This window comes from Narcine bancroftii, chromosome 9, assembly GCF_036971445.1.
Source record: "Narcine bancroftii isolate sNarBan1 chromosome 9, sNarBan1.hap1, whole genome shotgun sequence".
NCBI lineage: Eukaryota > Metazoa > Chordata > Chondrichthyes > Torpediniformes > Narcinidae > Narcine > Narcine bancroftii.
Genome location: NC_091477.1, coordinates 39252601 through 39275427, shown reverse-complemented (window position 1 = coordinate 39275427; position 22827 = coordinate 39252601). Strand labels below are relative to the sequence as shown.

General features: G+C 40.0%; 1 protein-coding gene across 13 annotated transcripts in view; it reads right to left on the bottom strand.

Annotated features, from left to right (window-relative positions):
* The window catches only part of LOC138743446 (vesicle transport protein SEC20-like), a 193073-nt gene that overhangs the window by 157826 nt on the left and 12420 nt on the right, over positions 1–22827 (bottom strand). For 11 of the 13 annotated variants that reach the window (XR_011344897.1, XR_011344899.1, XR_011344896.1 and 8 more), the window contains 5 exons: positions 9572–9748; positions 9333–9485; positions 8317–8442; positions 5560–6613; positions 99–296 (listed from right to left, as the gene is read on the bottom strand). Coding sequence is in view for 7 of the 13 variants with exons in the window: in XM_069898841.1 (XP_069754942.1) it covers positions 99–296; positions 5560–6613; positions 8317–8442; positions 9333–9425 (1471 nt within the window). In the remaining 6 variants the exon portion in view is untranslated. The remainder of the gene's footprint in view (positions 1–98; positions 297–5559; positions 6614–8316; positions 8443–9332; positions 9486–9571; positions 9749–22827) is intronic. The other 2 variants (XM_069898843.1, XM_069898845.1) reach the window with 2 other exon arrangements.

Sequence of the window (22827 nt, the reverse complement as noted above, 5' to 3'; positions counted from 1 at the left end):
GCCCAGGGGGGTGTGGGACAGAAAGAACTTCAGATGCACATAGATTTAAAAAAAACATTTTATCTGTCACTTACAGCAGTTCTAACCCTACAGCTTACCATGCTGTAAACCATTTTTCTGATAAACATTACTGGGTAAAGTATCTCTGTCCCATTCAGAAGGCTTTAATATTCGATCTTGCTTTGGTGGTGGAATCAGTTGTTCACTGTACTCCCAGAAGTATCTTCTTTTGCTCCTTTTTCTGGAAACACCAGTTAATGCATCTTTTGCATCATCTACTGTGTCATTTTCAAATCCTGCAAACAACAACCACACTTCACAATGCTGAAGATATCTTGAAGCTGTTACAAGAATTCACATCAATGCATTACAGAAAACTAAAATATTCAACTCAATGGACAGAGAGGGCAGTTCAATTTTAAGAGGTTATAGTGAAATGGGTACTTCTGCTGGTAAAAAGATAGGAAACATGAACTGAATGGTATGATGTTAAAGATGGTTGAAAAATGTACAATATGACAGATTTAATAAATGGTTTAATGAACAAGTCGAGAGGATATTAAAAATTGGCTCAGTGAAGGAATGAAATACAAAAGCAGGAAGTTTCATTGAAATCTTTTTTCCAGTGTTGGTTAAATATCATCTTGAGTATAATGTTCAATTTCAGATGACATACTTAGGAAGGTATAATGAAGATGTACCCGACAGCTGTGGTGGGGCCTTAAATAACTTATTATAAAACCAAATCCATTGCAAAAGATATAAACTCAATGCCTACCAAGCCCCATTTGACTATCAGAACAAGGGAGAACCAATGCACACCTCGATGTCCTCTGATGATCCTCTACTGTCAGTATCTGAAGATGACATATGGCCTGCCTTCAGGAAAGTGAATCCCAGGAAGGAATCTGGCCCGTATGGAGTACCTGGCTGAGTAATGAAAACCTGTGCTGACCAACTGGCCAATGTTTTTATATCTTCAACATCTCACTTCAATAGGGTACAGTATCCATCTGTTTCAAACTGGCCTTAATCGTACAGGTGCTCAAGAAGATTGTGGCAACCTGTCTAAATGATAAACGTGCAGTGGCACACACATCCACAGTGAAGTGTTTCAAGAAGCTGGTGTTGAAGCGCATCAGCTCCTGCCTGAGTGGCAACATGGATCCATTCCAATTTGCCTAGCGCAGCAACACGTCTCTGGCAGATGCCATCTCATTGGATCTCTTCAAAACCCTGAATCATTTGGACAGCAAAGATACATACACCAGAATGCTCTTTATTGAATCCAGTTTAGCATTCAACACCATCATCCCCTCAAAAGTGAACAACAAACTCCAAGTCCTGGGGTTCTATATCTCACAGTGTAATTGGATCCTTAATTTCCCCACTACCAGACCTCACTCAGTGCGAATTGACAAGAACATCTCCTCCACAATCTCCATCAGCCCCAGAGCACCACAGGGCTGTGTACTTAGCCCCTTGCTCTACTCAATTGACATCTATGACTAGGTGGCTCAGTACGATAACTACACCATCTACAAATTTTCTGATAATATCACAGTAATGGACTATATAAAAAGGGGCGATGAGAGAGATTCAAAACTACAGTCATGCAAACATCAATGCAATAGAAAAAAAAAATTGAGGGTAAAGGCCTGAATTGGACTAAAAGACTGTCATGCATCCCACAAAAAGACAAGCACATCTTGGACACATTCAAATTCACTTTAACTTTGATAAAGTGAACAGAGATGAATGCATGAATTATTGAATGTATGGTAAGAGTTCAACAAGACAAATGAGTACAATAGTGGGGGGTCTAGTTGGGCCTTTGCTCTAGTGTGGGGTCCTCAGAACATCCTGGCATGGAATGGGATGAGTGTACAAAAATGAGCTGTTTGGGGCCAGAAAACTGGAAAACAAAATGATGGAGTGGGTGAATTGCAATGGACAAGATAAAAGGAGTGAGAAAGGAGACAAAATAGAATTTTTATGTGTGGCAAGAGCAAGCTGAACCAAAACATCTGACAGTACATCTGGTTGTGCATCTTGAGGAGGTAGAAATGAGCTGTGCAGGGTTGGCGGATTATAATAAGAAATGCACAATACGATATAGTAGTTGATTAAAACATTCATAAGACAAAAATTGTTAAATGAAACATGATCCAGATCAGATACTATTTAATAAAATCGAAATGCAATATTCCACAGAATTTTCTTTAGTGTACCATAGGACAGACAAAGGTTCGTCATTAGCATTGTTCAGTGCTCCTTACAGTCAGAGAGTCTCCTGAGTCATTGAGTGTTCGTAGATTTGCCTCCAGCGCTCCCGCGGCCTTTGCAGCCACGCAAGACTTCATTTCAGTTCAAACCATTGATAGCCCAAGCCCAGATCTAAGCTTCCGACACGAGGAGGAAGCCTTCTGTGCCCAGAGCCCTTTGCGAGCCTTTCTTGCCCTCAGCGTCCTCTCAAATCCTTGCTCCAGTACACAGTTCTCTCAAGCCAGTCTCCAGCAGCCTGCAGGCTGGTGAGAATCCTTTGGCCTCGTCACCAGCAGCCATAGCCTGTGTGGGTTCTTCACCCACAAGTCAAACAGCTCATTGCCTAGGTGCGTTACTTAGCTGCAGAGTCCCTCACTCGCCCACCAGTGTGATTACCATCCTTAAGGTCGTCTCCTCTGCTTCTCCTTTTCAATGCCTGGGGGAGTGGGGGGGGGGGGGGAGGGTGTGGTGTTCTGTTACTGATGTCCACAGCTCCCCTGGAATTTGCAACCCTTTGTGGCCATTGTTCAGCACAAGCTCTGCTATCTTGGGCCCAGACCCCTCCGATAACAGGATTTTACATAAAATACACCTTTAACAAGCCATTGAAAGCCTGTACAGAGCCATCGGCTTTAGGACTGGGCAGAAGGATCCTTCAGAGGACCACTGCATCTCTGCTCTCCCCAGGTCTTTATGTTTAAATCTTTTCCCCACTTTTGTTTGGGTTTAGAGCTTATTTCATCATTTTCCTTCTCTTGCAGGTTGATGTACATGTTTGTTATAAATCTTTTTATTATCGATGTTTCTGTAATCACATATTCAAAGCTGCTTCCTTCTGGTAATCTCAGCCTGCTTCGCAATTTGTCCTTTAAGTCGGTTTTCAGTTGGTGGTATGCAAACATACCACTGAGTTATTCCATATTTGTACTTCATTTGTTCAAATGATAATAAATTATTTCCCAAAAAACAATTTTCTATTCTTTTAATTCCTTTTCTCTCCCATTCTCTAAAGGAAAGGTTATCTATTGTGAAAGGGATTGGTTGATTTTGCATCAATAATAATTTTGGTAGTTGGTAATTTGTTTTTTTCCTTTCTAAGTGAATCTTCTTCCATATGTTGAGTAAATGGTGTAGTACTGGTGAATTTCAATTTTGCACCAGTTTTTCATCCCACTTATAAAGTATATGTTCTGGTACCTTCGCCCCTATTTTATCTAGCTCTATCTTGGTCCAATCTGGGTTTTCCCTTGATTGATAAAAACCTGATAGATACCTTAATTGTGCTGCTCTATAATAATTTTTAAAAGTTTGGTAGCTGCAAACCACCTTGTTTGTACCTTCTGTTAATTTATCTAGCGCTATCCTCGGTTTCCCCCCTTTCCATAAGAATTTCCTTATTATTCTCTTTAGTTCATTGAAGAATTTCTCTGTTAAGGGAATTGGTAACGATTGAAATAGGTATTGTATCCTTGGGAAGACATTTATTTTAATGCAATGTTAGTGGAAATTCTTTCCAATGTTCTAAGTCACCCGATAATTTCTTCATTAATGGCTGATAATTTAATTTGTATAGGTGGCCTAAATTATTATCTAACCTGATCCCTAGGTATCGGATTGCTTGTGCTTGCCATTTAAATGGTGATTCTTTTTTAAACTCTGTGTAATCCGCATTATACATTGGCATCGCTTCACTTTTAATTTGCATTATTTCCCCGATATTTCTCCATATTCCTTCAATTTCTTATGTAGTTCTTTTATTGATATTTCTGGTTCTGTTAAGTATACTATGATGTCATCTGCAAATAAACTGATTTTATATTCCTTCTCCTTTATTTTTATCCCTTTTATTTTATTTTCTCTTCTTATCAGTTCTGCCAGTGAGGGAGATAGTGGACATCTGCTCTCTCCAGGTCCACATCAGCTGCAGTGCTGCCACTACAGCTGCTCTGGGAGCACCACCATTTTTTTTTCCTCCACAAATTACTGGAGACGTAGGCATCGTATTGAATCTAAGGAAAAATATTGAAGTGACCAGCTAAAGCAATAAACCTGAGAATGAGGAGCTTTTAAGAATCCAGTGTCAGGTGAATAAATTGATACACACAAAACAATGAGATTAATCTAGCAAGAATCATAAAAATTGTAAGAACTTCTTCCTAGAAAAAGGAAAAAGATCTAAGACAAATGTGGGTTCCCAACAAAAAAAGTATTTGGAAAATTCATAATGGGGAAATAAAAGCCAGTGGGCAACTAAACAAATATTTTGTTGCTTTCTTCATGAAAGAAGATGCAATAACTTCAAATTCTGAAGAACTGGATTCAAAAGAAATTGATAAATTAGTATTATGAAAAAAAGTTTAGCAAAAATGAATTGCTGGAAGAACTCAGCAAGTCAAGCAGCATACATGAGTAGAAATGGTTAACGTTTTGATAAGGCTTGATAAAGGGTTCGCACCCAAAACATTGACTTATCATTTCTACTCATTGATGTTGTCTGACCTGCTGAGTTCCTCCAGCAATTTTGTTTGTACAAGATTTTTTTTTTTCTTAAAAAAGAGTTTAGTGAGTCTAAAAATTAATAAATCTCATATAACAGTTGATCTAAAAGCAAGAATTTTGGAAGAGTAGTTGTGAAGAGGGCAGATGTTCTGATTACCTTCCAAAATTCTATAAGCCCCAAGCTGGTTTATGCAGATTGGAGTGTAGTACATCATCTGACCTCTTATCAAGATAAAAGGGAAAACAGGAAAGTGGAAAACAACTGATTTGTTTGGCTGCCATCAGTAGGAAGACATACTGGAATGAAAGAAGCAAGAAGAAAACATCCTGAATTGAATCCAATACTTTGAACAGAGTGCAAAGATTTGAGGTTCTTTGTCTGTTACAAGGGGAGACACTGACTGGACCAAGCCTTGATTCTTTGGTGCTGATAAATATGAGAAGTAACCTCAGTAAAACCTACAAAATTTAGATGCAGCCTCATCAGATTAAATGCAGAGAGGATGTTTTGCATTCAAACTTGGAATTAGTTAGCCACTTCTTCCCAGTAATTAATTTTTATTCAAGATAATCTCCTCAACAGGGTTTCCTTGACAAAATCATTAAAGAAACCATACAAGTTGAAAGCAACCCGAATTGAGATGTGACGTTTAAACAGCTACATGATCCATATATGCTGATAGGGTTAGGTGAAGGTGTGTCTGTATGTGCCTGTGTGATATTGACAACAAATGATTAATTTCTGTGCTGCACATTATTAATGTTTGCATTCAAATTTGAAGACTAATAAAGTACCTGGTTCAGAGAAGGTGTCACTGACATCATCATCCTTATCTTCCTCTTCATCATCTTCATCTTCCTCATTATCACTGTACTCGTGTTCACTACCAAATCCTTCATCGTGGTCCTCCTCCTCATCATCTTCATCCTCATCATCATCTTCTGCCTCCTGGTCAATACCAGGAGATTGTTCATTCACACCATCAGAAACAAATAAAGAATAATTATGCTCTTCCTTTTTCTGGGTGTGATCAGAAACTGGTGATAGTATTTCAACTATTTCATTTGGAGTATACAGGTCATTGCTTTCTTTGAATACTGTGGGTATTTTATTCGGGTATAGACTTTCTGCATTCTTTTTCTCTAGTATCCTCGGTGTTGCTCCAGTATCACTAGAAAAAGAATGGTCTGGCACATTGCTGTGGGTGACTTGTGTCACACCCAAGGTTGATTTACCAAGTGAAGTGGGATTAATCCAGACTTTTGCTTTCTTAACAAATTCTTTGTTATCCATGTGAACAGGACCTATTTTGCTATTAAGGGTTTGTAGTTTGTTGCTATTATTCACAGATGAAGAAACTGATCTGGCTATCTTTTGAGTTGTCTCAGGCAAGCAGGCATCTATACAGGGACTTCTGGCAGATGACACTGGAGGTGTTTGTCTATTTGTTGTTAGTTTTTTACCAGCCAGAGAAGAGGTTAATGAATTTTGATTTAAACTTTTTAATAAATCAGGATGATATAATGAATCTAAAACAGGTTGCGAATCTTCACAATTTAGCTGGGCCAAGGTAGGTGTTCTGCTAATGACCTCTTCATTTTGGTAAGGACTGGAAAAGTCATCCAGCCCAAGGAAATCTACTTCCTTGGTTCCCCAAATATCATAGTTAGTTAATTTGGTATATTTTGTTAAGTCTTCCCAGCATGTATCCCATTGCTCCCAGTTTGAAGTATAGGAAGGATCTGAACCGAGAAGCTCATTTAAAGGCTCTAAAATATCCATGTCTTTGCACTCTTCCAAAGTAACAGGGTCATCTCTAGAGCCATGAGTGCAAGTCATTTCTCTGTCCTGTAAGAAAACAATTAAAAAATATAGAGGTTCAGGAATACAAAAATAGAACTTTATCACAATTTAATTTCATAATTTAATCATGTTAGGGAACTACAGGAGGTACATCCACCCACACATGACCAAAATTTTCTTTAAAAATATTTATTAAAAATATTGTACAAGTATATATTTTGTATGAAAAGTCTCTGTTACCTGACATAACCAAACCAGAGTTACAACAAATCCTTCTCTCCCCCCCATTATGGTCATACAAAAATATACCTCTATTTTTAAAAACACAAGAAATTGATTCACATTCTATAAATAAAGTGCTGGAAATAATTAGTTGATCATGCTGTAACAATTTCGAGAGAAAAGGGGTTAACATTTCAGACTGATAATTTTCATTGACCTGAAATTATAACTTTTTCCACAGTATATTGATGCTGCCTGCCAAGCTAATTACTTCTGTTATAATTTCAGATTTCTAACATTTTTAGTTTTTTTCTTTATATTTTCAAAATCCACTACCTTGTTCATCCAAAATAGCTCAACCCCCAGCTATTCCTAGTTCAACTTTGCCAATAATACTAAATTAGATGGGGATTATGAGCCAGATGGGGAATGTAAAGAAGTTTCAAGGTCATTTAGACAAACTGAACATGTTGGCAGAACAATGTGAGGTCATTTACTTTGGAGGACAGAACAGTTTTTTTTAAAGAGACTGGGAAATGTTGCTCTAAGGAATCCTAGTGCACACACTACTGAGTTAGCATAAAGGTGTAATATATAATTAAAAGAAAAACTGGTATGTTAGTTTCAATTGCAAGGAATTAGAATAAAAAGATCCAATTGCAACCTACAGGGTCTTGTTAACACTACTCCAGAGTATTTTGTAGTTTTGCTCTACTTAAAAAAAAATGCATTTGTCATGGAGAGAGGGCAGCAAAGATTTACTACACTGTTTTCTGTGATTACAAATTTGCTTTATAAAGACAGATTGAGAAAATGAAGCTCATATACTCCATAATTTAGAAAAATGAGAAGTAAATGTAAGGAAACATAAATTCTTAATAGATCTCAAAAAGCTGAATGTACAATGACTGCCCTACTGAAGCAGGGGGCAGAGTCTCAGAATAAGGTACATGCCATTTTGGATTGAGATAAGCAGAAAATTCTTGACTTACAAAGTGGTGAATCTTTTTCCTACCATGAAGGCTCTGGCAATTCAATGGTTAATTTAAAATAGATATTGAAATATTTCTGTATATAAAGAGAATCAAGGACAGTGTAGAAAAATCATACTGAGATACATCAGCCATGAACTTGATAATTACTACCTCAGGCTCAAACTGACAGACTACTCCCATTCCTACACTTGGGTGATCTCAAGTGGGGTGTGATAAAGGCATTTTTCCCCACTCCCCACAGTTTCAATGCTATTCAGTTCTTCTACCAAGGGTGTATATTTTGAAAGGAATTTAATTTCCACAAATGAATATCCTGCACTCTAGAATTTAGTGTTAAGAGCAGCCAATTGTCCAAGGACTGAAATGTAGTGAACAATGATATATCTACACCCTTTCAAGAACTTGTGCCTTCCAGACAAAAGAAAATAAGGTGACAAAGATATTTGGATAATTGGAAGTGGTGAAGGTAACAAGCAACACATGAAAATGAATAAAAAAGTTATTAATTGATATGCATATTATGAAACTTACCAGTTCATATATGAAATCGGGATCCGAATTATTCCCCAACAAATCTGTGCTGGTTAAGGTTTGATCTGAAAATGTGCGGTTACAAAAGGCATCCCCAAATGGAGGATCCATCCCGCTAACATTGGGCTGAGAGAAGAATAGATATACAGGACATTAGAGCAGGAAAACTGAAATTTATTTATGTTAACATAAAACTGTTTTGAATGTTCAATGAGAATGACCATGATCCCAGCTAAAGTGGTAAAAGTTTAGATTGTAATTGGAAACTTATTTTAAACATGTGTAAAACTATCCACTTTTGCCAGAGAAATTACCATGCTTTTCAGAGATTTTTTAAAATAAGAGCCAAACAGCACAGAAAGAGACTTTTTGGCCTAAATTGTCCACACTGACCAAGATGCCTAACTAAGTTAATCCCATTTGCCTACATTTGGTCCCTATCCCTCTAAACTTTTCCTATTCATCTATCTGTCCATGAAAAAATCTACGCTAGTCTCAGTGATATTCTGTTCCATTTGCACTTCTTTCTAAATAGTTCATGTGAATCCATTCATATAACCCAGTTTCTCCCCAGTGCAATGGCTGGCCTTGGTGTTATCAAGACACTCGGAAATTTCATGTTCACATTTTTTGTAATAAACTTTTATTCAATATTTTGCTCCAATTATAAACTTTTAATTACAAACATGATTACTGTATAGCATATTATATTTACTAAATGTATTTTTTTTTTAAACATGAATTATTGGAGAAAGTAAAGTCACATAGCCATGAAGTCATTAAATATTTCAAGTCTTCTAACAGGTAACAATAATTGAATTGAAAATTCCAACACATTAATAGCTTTAACTTCTGAATTGGTATCCAAATTAATTTGTAAACATTGTAAGATGGTAAAATCATTATTGTCTACATATTTATTCTCGTTAATGTTTAGTCAAGTTAAAAGAGGTGACACAATCAAAATTTTAATTCAAAGATTCAAGTTTCAAAATGGTTGAAACTTTAATTCTTACCTTGATGAAGGGTTCAAGCCCGAAACGTCGGTTATGTATTTTAATCTTTCCTATATAAAGGACACTGTTTGACCTGCTGAGTTTCTCCAGCATTGCGTTTTTACTTCAACCACGGTATCTGCAGACTTTCGTGCTTTACTTCTTAAATTAAACCTTTAGTATCAAGACCCAAGAGCAAGCATGGAATGTCTGGTAACAGAATCACTTTAAAGTTGAAATCTATATGATAACAAACCTACCTGCGGCATTCCCAAGCCCACATTTGCTTTAGCCAAGGTAAAAATTTTTTCTTGTTTAAGTTGAGTTGTTTCCAGCTTTACTAAATAGTTGACGTAATGAACAAATGTGTCAACTTCAGTACATAAGATTCACTGAAAAGAAGTTTCTCCCAAAGAGGATTCTTTTAACTCACAAGCCTAAGAGGAATAAAGCCAAATTGTAATTAGAAAAATGTCCCCCTAACTATATTGCACTGGTCACTTAAATTATAAATAAGATTAATGACATTTCATTTCTTAAAACTAATTTACTTCTCTGCTGAAGAAATTAACTTGCCATTCTATAATTCTACACAACACAACTTACTCAAAATCAATCTCTATGATAATTATCACAGTATTAAATTGAGACAAGTAATCCTCATGTATGATTTTAAAACCAGTAATGATAGAAAAGAATCCCAATGGATGAGAATCCAATACATATTTTGGAGACAGACACATGAAGCTGTTTATAGAAGATTCCTACATGAAGGTATTTTATAATGGATTCAGAGCAACAGCTCTTGGCTGGATGAGATTAGGAAGGGTTAGATCTAACAACTATGATCCAAAGGGTTGAGGGCGGCACAGTTAACGCAACTGTGTTACAGCGCCAGCTACAGTATTGGGACCGGGTTCGAATCCTGCACTGTCTGTAAGGAGTTTGTACATTCTCCCTGTGTCTGAGTGGGTTTTCCCCAGGGCTACAGTTTTTCTCTTACCATTGAAATGTAGATCAATTGGGTGGCATGGGCCAAAATGGCCTGTAACAGTGCTTTTTTAATTTTTAAAATTTAGACATACAATGTGTTGTCTTGGAAAGGGATTGCAACAAATATTTCATTAACAAATATAATGTACGAATAATTTTTAGGATTCGTGTGATAGATTGCAAAAGAAACATGTAAATCTCACCTCTGGTAAAATACCATTAGTTTCTATCAAAGTTGATTGCATGCATGCACACTGACAATAAATCTGAACTGAAGTTTTAAAGATTTCCAAAGCAGAAATTTTGGCCAGGAATAAAAACAAATTTGACTGAACTATAACTATATATTCATGTTAAAGTCAATACCATGCAAACGTCACCCCTCTCCCCTTTTTAGGCCCAGATATCTGCTATTTTCCGTATATCACATGTAAAGTCAATCCCTAGAATTGGCATGAAAATGTAAAATAACATCAGTGTAAGGTAGAGTCACCACCTCTCTGCAGCTCAGGCTTGCATATAGACATTTCTTTCCAATTTTTGCTGCCATTTTGTGTAAAAATGCCCTCAAGAAAAAAAAAATACAGCAGTATTTAAACTAAAAATTACTGGGAAGACAAATAACTGTAGCAGCAATACAAATTTGTGCATCGGATAAACTTGAGAGATTGGAGAAATATCAAACAAACTTTAAATAATGCCGAAAAGAAAGTGCCGATAGAGGTAAATCTAGCGAGTGGCCACAATTGGGGCGAAAAAAAATGTGAGTGATTGAAAATCGTCAAAATGGAAAATGTGTTACTTGTGGTGCCAATCGAAACCATGCACGAAAGGAATCAATGAAGGAAGGAATTTCAGATTTTATAGCAAGTGCTGGATGCTGCACTGGGTTTACAGGCGGGGGTATGACTTAGCACTTTGGCAGAGAGCCAAGGTTTCACAAAAGCTGCCTGCTGATCTAGATAAGATTACAGTTTCACCAATTTTTTTTAAAAATCAGACATCAGCAGAAGGCTACAAGTTATGGCTTTGCAGCATGGATGAAACAGCCATTACTCTTGACATGCCAGAGAATTGAACTGTAAACCAAAAAGGAGAAAACAGTATTGGTGAAAAATCACTGATTAATGAGAAAAGTAGGATTACTTTAGTTCTTTCTTGTATGGCTGATGGCACTAAATTCAAAACAATGGTTTGCTTTTCAGAGAAAAATTCTGCCAAAGAACAAGCTGCCAAAAGGAATCGTCATCTACGCACATCCACAAGGATGGATGGATGGATGAAGATGAAATGAATAAAGGAAGTTTGGAATTTACGACCTAGTTATCCAAAACTTTTTTTTTGGAGCCGAACTGATGTCACAGATTGAATAAATTTTGAATTCTGGAAAAATCTGATGAATTTATCTTATTTTGTTCAGGATGTTTTTGGTGAGAATTAAACATTATTTCAGGCTTTAAAAGTCTTCCCTTGTTTGTTGTTGGTTAAATACTGTTACAAGTGATTTGCTGTTTCTACTGGGGTGTTTTTTTTAAAAAAATGACCAGTTATCCAAAAATATCGTTTATCCAAAATAGGTGCGGTCCCGACCAATTCAGATAATTGGAGTTGTATTGTATTTACTAATAAATCAGTGAATGTTGTATTTGTGAGTACAGCATTGAAACAAATATTCATAATTATGAACACTAGACCACGCAAAATGCAATTCAAAGGCTGTGTGAACATTGTAGGCAAATCCACAGACACTCAGTGACTCTGAAGGGACTTACTGTATGCAAAAGTTAAAGAACATCATGTATGTAACATTTTTAATCTATTAATACATGACAATAAAAGGAACATTGAACCAAATTATGTTGGGACATCCTGGGAGGAATGATTATGCGAAATTAGAAATAAATCTTCAAAAATATATGCAATTTAATTACAACATGGAACAGTACGGCACAAGCCTTTTGGGCCAATGTTGTGCTGAACTTTTATCCAGGATCGTTGGGACCTGCCATTGTTTAGAATCTTCCAGATTTCTGAATCATTTTTATTTCGGTCCCTTCAAGTCTGCCCAAGCTGCGCTGCCGTCCCTTCCCCTTGCCCGCCCGAGCCACGGTGCTGTCTCTCCCTTCGCCCTCCCGAGCCACGCTGCCGTCTCCCCCTCCTTGCCCGCCTGAGTCGCACTGCTATCTTCCCTCCCACCAAAGTTACGCTGTCATCTTTCTTTCCTCCCCTGCTTTACCAGCGCAAGGAGAATGGCCCCCTTCTCTGTTCTCCTGCGCTGGCACTGGTACAGCAGTTTCAGCTATGTGGGGGATTATGGGTAGCGACAACAGCCATTGAGCCGCCGCCGGGCCGACTGAAAGTGCTTCAATGCTGGATGGGTATCATGGGTATATGGAGGCACTTGTAAAGTATGGAACGACATGGGATATTCCAATATGAGTTGAATGAAGGTCATGCTTGATGGGTACGGTGCTTAAAAAGTAATGATACCACTAATTAGCGACGCAAAATGAAACGGGATACATGGGAGTAGAGCAAAGGTTGCGTCACGTCATGTTTGGCACCAAACTCCATCTTTGAGAAAAGTGCTGGTTTTTGGAAGTTGACAGTTTTCGGAATCTCAGATAAAAAGTTACGCACCTGTATAAATCAACTTTACTATCAATCTAACCCTTCCTAATCTCATAAACCACAACCCTCCATTTTGTTAATCCATGTACTTATCAAAAGATTCTTTTAAATGCCCTGATTGTACCAGGCACCCGGCAACGCATTCCCAGGCACCCGGCAACGCATTCCCAGGCACCCGGCAACGCATTCCCAGGCACCCGGCAACGCATTCCCAGGCACCCGGCAACGCATTCCCAGGCACCCGGCAACGCATTCCCAGGCACCCGGCAACGCATTCCCAGGCACCCGGCAACGCATTCCCAGGCACCCGGCAACGCATTCCCAGGCACCCGGCAACGCATTCCCAGGCACCCGGCAACGCATTCCCAGGCACCCGGCAACGCATTCCCAGGCACCCGGCAACGCATTCCCAGGCACCCGGCAACGCATTCCCAGGCACCCGGCAACGCATTCCCAGGCACCCGGCAACGCATTCCCAGGCACCCGGCAACGCATTCCCAGGCACCCGGCAACGCATTCCCAGGCACCCGGCAACGCATTCCCAGGCACCCGGCAACGCATTCCCAGGCACCCGGCAACGCATTCCCAGGCACCCGGCAACGCATTCCCAGGCACCCGGCAACGCATTCCCAGGCACCCGGCAACGCATTCCCAGGCACCCGGCAACGCATTCCCAGGCACCCGGCAACGCATTCCCAGGCACCCGGCAACGCATTCCCAGGCACCCGGCAACGCATTCCCAGGCACCCGGCAACGCATTCCCAGGCACCCGGCAACGCATTCCCAGGCACCCGGCAACGCATTCCCAGGCACCCGGCAACGCATTCCCAGGCACCCGGCAACGCATTCCCAGGCACCCGGCAACGCATTCCCAGGCACCCGGCAACGCATTCCCAGGCACCCGGCAACGCATTCCCAGGCACCCGGCAACGTCTGTGCAAAGGACAAAAAATGGGCAATTCAAAGGCTCATATACTGCAAGATAACATGCAAAGAAAACCTCAAATTCTGCCACCGACGTGCATGTTAGTATGTATCAACTCTGTTAAAACTTCAAGATTCAACACAAAACAAAAGCTTATCTGTGTGATCTATAGAGCATAACAATCCAAAGAACCTGCTAAATTTTCTGAACTATTCATTTTCTTGCCACTATGTGGTTATCCATATTGTTTTTCCTCTGATGACATTAGGATAAAAAAATGTTGACAAAATAAGCAAGCAGAAAATCAAAAGTGGAACACAACCTTCCAACTAAAATCAGCCTAGCCCTAACACCTGCCTAATTGATTGGCTATCGAGTTTCTCTTCACCTCTGTCTCTGATGAGGCCCATTTTTAGCCACAATAATTCTTCCTTGAAGTGGGAATCAACCAATATCCTTTCATCATCACCTTCCTATCTGAAATAACTGGTTCTTACACGATGAGTTTTCTAGCTGCACTTATTTCCACGATATAAAAGATGTTGGCATGGAAACCCATACATATCAAAATACAGTAAAATCCCTGGTATTCGGAATTCAAGCAACCAGCAAAAAAGAGGAAAATAAATAGAAAAAATAAATAATAATGTAATAATAGGTTAAAAAATATGCAAGTTTAAAATTGTAAAGATAAATGTTCTCTAAAGTAACAAACTTTTGGTGAAGTTAGGAGCAAATATTCAGCCAGTGGAGCAGCTGTTTAAATAAAGTTGTGTGAAATAGCAATGGGATTGCCCAGAAAGAAGAGCTGGTTGATGCCACTCGCCAATGGAATGACTTTCTTAAAATGTCTCCTTATCCCTGCTTTGTAAGAGTCGCCCCGGTCAGAGGCTTTACCTAAAAATTGAGGAAAAGAGGTTATTGTTCGTCGTTTGGGTGTCTCTGTGGAGGAGGGAGGAACTTGCAAATGTAGCAATGGTTTCATTTATTCCCCCCCCAAAAGAGTGTGACTGAAAGTAAAGTAAAACGCTTTAAAGTTTATATATTTATGCAAGTGAATTTGTTCAGTGTAAGTACAGCATAGTATTTTTGTCTTTTAAACTGTTTATTCTTAATGCAGGTGTATTCGGCATTGTAAGAGTAAGTTTCAAGCAACTGGAAAATACTTAACCAGCATCTACCAATCCCCATGGGTGCCAGATACCAGGTGGTTTACTGCAATTCCTCTTTTTAAAAAAATATGCATACAGCACAGTGACAGGTCCTTTAGGCCCATAAGTCCATGCTGCTCAATTACACCCAATTGATCCACACCTCTGGTACATTTTTGAAGAGTGGGAGGAAACCGGAGCACCCATAGGAAACCTATGCAGATGTGGGAAGAATGTATAAACTCATTACAGACTGCATGGGATTTGAACCCCTGCCCCAATCTCTAGTGCTGCAACAGTGCTGCACTAACCATGCCACCTTTTTTGCGGTGAGTATGGAACATTTTTTTTTAAATTCAAAATCTTTTAGTTCCTTCCCTCATTTTTAATCTGATATACTGAGAAACCAAAATTAAGAAATATAGACAGGTTAGACAATTAATTGTAGGAAAATTGCCTTGGAGAGAAGGTATTCAAGCTCACTGATAGCAGAGAAAGCATCAGAGTGCCATCTACTGGTATACAATTGGTTTCTAAATTGTTGAATGAAACACTTGCGTCTACATTGTCACTGTATTCCCACTATCTTTACACAGGCTGTTTCCCTGTACATAATCATAAAAACATTACTCCTGTCTATGAAACCAAACTTAAGATTGGGGATAAGATGGGGCATTACAAAAAAGGTTTGACAAATAAAATTTCTCTTTCATAAAAAGATGTTAGACCTGCCTAAAGATATTATTATTTAAGTAAAACCAAAATATGGAAAACATACAGGTCAAACTGCATCTGTCTACACAGAGAATCAGGTTGATGGATTTTCAGATGTAATAAAGTATTTTCAGTATTCAACATTTTTATTTCAGATTTATAGCAGCTAGTTTTTAAAAAAACAAAACTTTTGGATGATTTTCTAGTAAAAATGGATTCTAATCAGTTTTCAGGGGACTGATGTCACTAACTCGACTAAGTCCCTGGTATCCTATTCCCCATCTTTAATAAAAAAATCCTATCTTCCAATCTACTGGAACACTTCCATATTCTGAAAAATTAGTTATCTGAGTTCTGAAATCCCCCAGTTTCTGGCATATTATAGCAAGGTAAAGTAATATTCAGTGATCCCATGTCATTCCTCCACTAGTGTTGCAATTGCACCACCACCCTGGAACATCTGGACACCAAAGGTGCATGCATCGGGATGCTCTTTATTAACCACCACTTGGCATTCAATACCATCATCCTCCAAAACTAATCAGTAAACGCCAAGACCTTGGCCTCAGTACCCCATTGCACAATTGGATCCTGATCTCCTCACCTCTCGTCTCTAGTCATTTAGGATTGGCAAAGCCATCTACTTCACGATCTCCATCAGTACAGAGCACCACAGGGATGAGTACTTAGCCACACAGTCATAAGTATAGAACAAGTAGCAGAGGGGGTTAAGTATAACTACTCCAACATCATTTACAAATTTGCCAATGGTATCACAGCAATTAGTTGAATAAAAAAGGGTGTGGGTGATAAGGCAGCATTCAGGAGGGAGATTGAAAAACTTGTCAAAAGGTGCATCAACAACAACACTCACTCAATGTCAACAAGACAAAGGCAACTTCAAATTCCTGGGTGTCACTATCCCTGGACCTGAGGCACCATGAATCACTCATGAGACTATTGTGGAGAAAGCAATAGGCCTTAAATCATTTGAGGACATAGCATATCCCTACTGTTCAGTTGTCCTGCACGGAGTTGTAAGGGGCTGTGGAACAGTCACCTTTATTCAGGAGCCTGTGGGGAGGGGCCACAGTTATAACCAACCAATAGGTATGCTTGACTGGATAATTATACATTACAGTGGTTTACCACAGGACCTATCACATACTATTACGAATAAAGTGTAACAACACCTCTACTTCACCCGAGTCTGAAAAGGTTTGGTATGGTGTCGGAAACCTTGGCTAACTTTTAAACATGTGTGGTGGATTGACTGTATCATGGCATGGTATGATAACATCAAAGCAAAAAAAATTCCTGCAAAAGGTAGTGGACTAAGCCCAATTCTCCACCATTGAACAGATGTAGATGGAATGTTGTTGCTGGCAAACAGCATCAATTATCAAAGATGTGCACCACTAAGGGCATGCTCTGTTCTCTCTGCTGCCATTGGGATGGAGGCAGAGGTGCTACAGGACTCATAGCATCAGGTTCAAGAATGGTTACTACCCTGCAACTATCAGATTCTTAAACAATCGGGGATAACTATACTCATTGAGAAATTCATTTAAGGACTTGTTATTTATTATATTTTTTTTTACATCTGCAGTTTGCTTACATTTTAAAATTGCTAATCCTGGAGAAAAAAAAATCTCAGTGTTTTACTCTGTCATGTTTATACTCTGACAATAAATTTGAACTTAGTTAAGTAGTCCTTACTGATATGGAGCAGTCAGAGACAGGGCTTTGCAGAAGGAATCTGAACAGTTATCTTAAGTATCATAGTAGCAATCTAACCCATAGGCACCTGCCACTTAAGTTTGTACCAGGCCAAAGCAACAAAGCAGCTAAGGCAATCTCAGAATAATCACCATGGCTATGAAGCATGCAAATAGTAGAGTAATAAAAGTGAGTGAACAGTGAAGGAACTGGTAGTCCTTTTAGTTGTGACATTTATGATAAAGGAGCTGAAAATAATGTGATTGATGTACTTCTTGATGGATCATCAGTATGGAAGGAAAAATAATGGTTAAGTCTTTCAAATTAATATTGGATGTTAAAGATGGTCTTGATTAGTTACCAACAGGCATTCCTTCCGAGCTCAAGCTTCCTCCTGCTGCTCAAAACACCCTTATTTTGTAAGCCTTGTGTGTGATCATGTGAAACAATTATTGCTAACATCAGAACATGCTGCAAGTCATGAGGTGTGTGTGTGTGTGTGTGTGTGTGTGTGTGTGTGTGTGTGTGTGTGTGTGTGTGTGTGTGTGTGTGTGTGTGTGTGTGTGTGTGTGTGTGTGTGTGTGTGTGTGTGTGTGTGTGTGTGTGTGTGGTTAGTTAACACACGAGAGGGAAATTATGATTCATGCCATCAGAGTACCTCTTATTAAATGATAGAAAACTAGCACACTTTCCTGAATGATATGTTTTCTCATGCTGAAGAAAATAAAACCCCTTCCTGTTTCTCCACACTTCAACACTTTATAATGATGGATTCAGATGGGCACAACTGTGTAGTCAAAGGCTCACTTGACCATGGGGAACTCATTCAAAAACCTAATCTTCCCCAGCAATAATATTAGCTATCCTCAGAAAATATTGACCCTCAGCTATCTCCCTCATGGGGATAAAGACAAAGATAAAGACTGTGACTGATACCAGCTTGTAAGTTTTCAACAACATGAAAACTTAGTGCTTCTCTGACCTTGATTGCCACAGTATGGGCTGAATTGTGGAAGTATTATTCTTTATTCAACTTTGCAGTGAGTTTCTTCATAAAGAGCAGTCTCACTGTATATGTGTGAAAAAGAAAAAGTGTACATCATGGCTAATGTGATTTATGGTGTGAAAAATAAAAAATTTAAAAAAAAAGAGCAGTCTCAATAACTGCTGATAATGGGTGATATTAATGAAGATTAAAATATTTGGATTGAAGGTACTTTCTGCTTTCTTCACACATTCTACCACCAGTTGCTGTTCATTTCCTTTCATTCATATTCCACATGAAAAGTATCGCCAAACCCACAAGGTCTCATGTTGATTCCATAATCTTTTAGTAAGGAACAGCATATCCACAACATTCATAATCTTGGAGAAATCCTCAAAATCCCAAGGGGAAAACGCTGCCAGAAAATAACATTGCATGACTCGACATGTCCCAGAAAGTCCCTTCAAAATAATCCTAAAATCCAACAAACATGGTTGCAAATAATCTTGAAACTTTCAAATTACTTTACTAAAGTCGTTTAGCTGATTGCAGTGGCAATATTTCATTAGTTATACGACTAGCCAGCAAAATAGCCTTAAGAAATCATAATCATCTTAAGAGTAAGAGTGAAAGGGAAAAAGTTTAGGGGGAACACAAGGGTGGGTGTGTGGAACAAGCTGTCAGCTGAGGTGGTGACTCAATTTTGACGTTCAAGAATTTTGACAGATACTTGGGAGAGGTATGGAGCGTTATTGACTGGGTGCAGGTCAGTGGAACAAGGCAAAAAAAAAAAATTCGGCACAGACAAGAAGGGCAAAAGAGGCGGTTTCTATGCTGTAGTGTTTTATAATTCTAATTGCAAATTGGAATCTTGATGATCCTTGGGATATTATTGTCTGGAATCCCCTTTACCAGAAGGCCAATTTGCACTACTAAAGGCAGCCTTAACTATGTTGAAATTCAAAACCCCAACTTGGCCTTCTCAGAAATTTTTTTGCATTGTTGAGACAGAGAGAGGGTTGTTGTACATAATAGAAGCATGTGGCCAACAATCTCAGAATACAATTTCTAAATTTTAGTCACACACAAAGTCTTCAATACGTCATTTCAACAGCAGTTTTAGATTTGATTTCAACATCAACCATTTTTAAATCTGAAGGATATTTGTTTAAATAGGAATCCATGTGATGAAACCCACTGTTTTTTGTCAATTATAGCCAGTCTACACATGATAACTAGTTAAGAACTACTACCACTTATAAAACAGTGACTTCAACATTATGCGTAGAAACAGAAAATGCTGGAACCATTTAGAAGGTTATGCAACATCAGTGGGGGGAAAAAAATCACTCAGGTTTTCTTTTCACAGATGATGCCCAAGCTGCTGAATGTTTTGAACAGTTTTTATACAGATTTGTAGGATATTGGACTTAAGCTTCATCTTTTATTACCTTCACATCAAGTTATTGTGAACATTACATGCCAAAATTTCTAAGTTGACAATTTTCTAATCTGATTCCATTCAATTCTATGTTCACAAAAGCAGATAGTATCAGAATAATTCAGAAATTCTGCTCAATCATCTATAAACAAAGAATTTATTTCATTTTAATTTAATGTATCAATTTCAATCAATTCTCATTGACATCAACATAAAATGAGGAAAACACATGAGACATCAATTGGACTAAAGATGAGAGTGTAGTAAGGTTATAGCTCTCCGTTACAGCCCCAAGGCTGTAGTTCGAATCTGCATAAGAAAGACACACACCAGTAGAGTGTATGCCACACAGAGTTTATTCAGTGGCAGCTCTGCCTTTGAAAGTCAGCTCTGTTGCGTCACCACCAGAGCGTGGCTTGAGCGGGCCTGCTGCCGATTGGGTCCCCTGCGATCACTGATGATTGGCCAGTTTCACTGCTCTGCCAGCGGCCAATGGAAACTGCCATTTCAGTCCGCATGTTTTGCCAGTCGCCGTGTTTGACGGCCATTTCCTGTGTCAGCCCAGGACTGTGGGTTTAGCGGAGGCCAAGGAGCCTTGGAGCTCAAGTAGTCGGGGTAATGTGGTTGTCAGGGGCTCCCCCAAGTTCTCAGAGGCCATCACAAATTCGCCTGGTATAACTAGGGGTGCGTCATAGACCAACTCAGCAGAGGATGCCTCAAAAGCATCTGCACTGCAACCAAGGAGGACCAACAGGACCAAAGGGAGTTCGTCGGCCCAGTTAGGTCCAGTAAGCTGTGCCATTAAGGCTGCTTTAAGTGACTGTGGAACCTCATCACCAACCTGGTGGGTGATACACTGTGGTGTGGTGGGGTTGGGTCCCAAGAGTGTGGGCTAAGGCAGTCCACAGACTGGAAGTAAATTGGGCCCCTGTTCAATGTAAGGTGTTCGGGGGACCCCAAAACACGCTACCCAAGTGTTGAGTAAAGCCCGTGCGCATGCTTCTGTGGAAGCCTTTGATAGTGGAACTGCCTCTGACCATCTGGTCATCCGGTTAACCATTGTGAGAAGGTAACATGCACCTCTGGATACAGGTTGGGGCCCCACAATGTCAATGTGCACATGGCTGAAACAGCAATGTGCTGGCTCAAATGTCTGTGGTGGAGCTTTGATACGTGTCTGGATTTTGAATGACTGGCACTGAGTACAAGTCCTGGCCCACAGGGTGACCTCTTTGAAGAGGACGTACCAGACACCTGTTTGCCACCATTTTGACTGTAGTTCTGATGGCAGGGTGAGCCAAGTTGTAGACAGAGTCAAAAACCTGCCTTGTCCATGCTGCCAGAATGACAGGGTGAGATTTACCCGTCAAGGTGCTGGAGAGAAGCGTGTGATTGCCAGGGCGATTTGGATGCCTTCCAGTTGCAAGCTGGTGAGCATTGTCTGTATGCCAGAATGTCAGTGTCTGCTTGCTGCCCATCAGCCAGGGGCACGTGGTCGTTGCCAGGGGTAGGGTTGTGCACCGCCAAGATAGCTGGACGGGATAGGGCATCAGCTACCATGTTAGATTTTCCGGCTACTTGTTCAATGTCTGTTGTAAATTCGGAAATGTAGGACAGGAGCCGCTGTTGCCTGGCTGACCATGAATCAGACACCTCACTGAAGATGAAGGTAAGAGTTTTGTCGTCTGTGTAAATTTTGAACTTCCTGCCTTCCAGGAAGTAACGAAAGTGCCAAACTGCCAGGTATAAGGCTAACTGTCACAGGCACTGTACTCGAGCTCTAGTGGCCTGAGGTGTTTACTGAAAAAGGCCAGCAGTTGCCATTATCCATTCACCAGTTGCTCAAGTACACCCCCGATCACTGTGCTGGAGGCATCTGTCGTGAGGGTCTGTCCGTGGGTGCACGAGGAGGGCTAGGGCCTGGGTCTATTGTATGTTTTTATTGGGTCCTGCCATGAGGGGAAAAGAGTGGGCTCATGATGCAGGCCACTGCAGGTATGAAGTGATGATAAAAGTTGACCATACCTGCAAACTCTTGTAGTCAATTCGCCGTCGATGGCATGGGAAAAGAGCAAATAGCATCCACCTTAGTGGGTAACGGTCTGGCTCCATGTTGGTCAATACAATGGTCCAGTAAGTCAATAGTCTCTTGGCCAAATTAGCACTTGGCCAGGTTAATGGTTAAGCCAAAATCACTCAGCCTGAAGAATAATTGTTTTAAGTGGGTGGTGTGCAGCTGGCAATTAAAATGTCATCAAGGTAGATGAAGGTAAAATGCAGATCCCGGCCCACTGCATCCATCATCATCTGAAAAGTCTGAGTCGCTCTTTTAACCCAAATGGCACATGGAGAAATTTAAACAATCAAAAGGGGGTTATGATGGCAGTTTTTGGGATGTCTTCGGGGTGTACCGGGATCTGGTGACAGCCCCTGATGAGGTCCACCTTTGAGAATATCTGTGCTCCTTGCAGGTTTGCTGTGAAGTCTTGGATATGGGTCATGGGATAGCTGTCCAGTGTGGTGGTGGTAGTCTCTGCAAGGCCTCCAACCACCCGCTGCCTTGGAGACCACATGGAGAGGAGCGGCCCAAGGACTATCGGAGCACTGCACAATGCCAAGTTCTTCCATCTTTTTGAACCCCTCCCTGGCTAGGTTGAGTTTCTCAGGGGGAGATACCGCACCCTGGTATGGAGGGGAGGCCCTCTGTAATGATTTGGTGTCTCACCCCATGTTTGGGTTCTGCCAAATGAAAGTGAGGTGTGGTGATGGAGGGGAATTCTGCTAAATTCGGGAAAATTCGTTGTCGGCAGTACTCACTGAGTGCAGGAGGGGGCTGGTGAGTTCAGTGCCCTTGAGTGAGAGTGACTGAAATGTCGGGTGTGCACCAGCTGGCACTCCTTGATATCCACCAGGAGTGAGTTGACCCGCAGAAAATGTGCACCCAGTAATGGATGTTG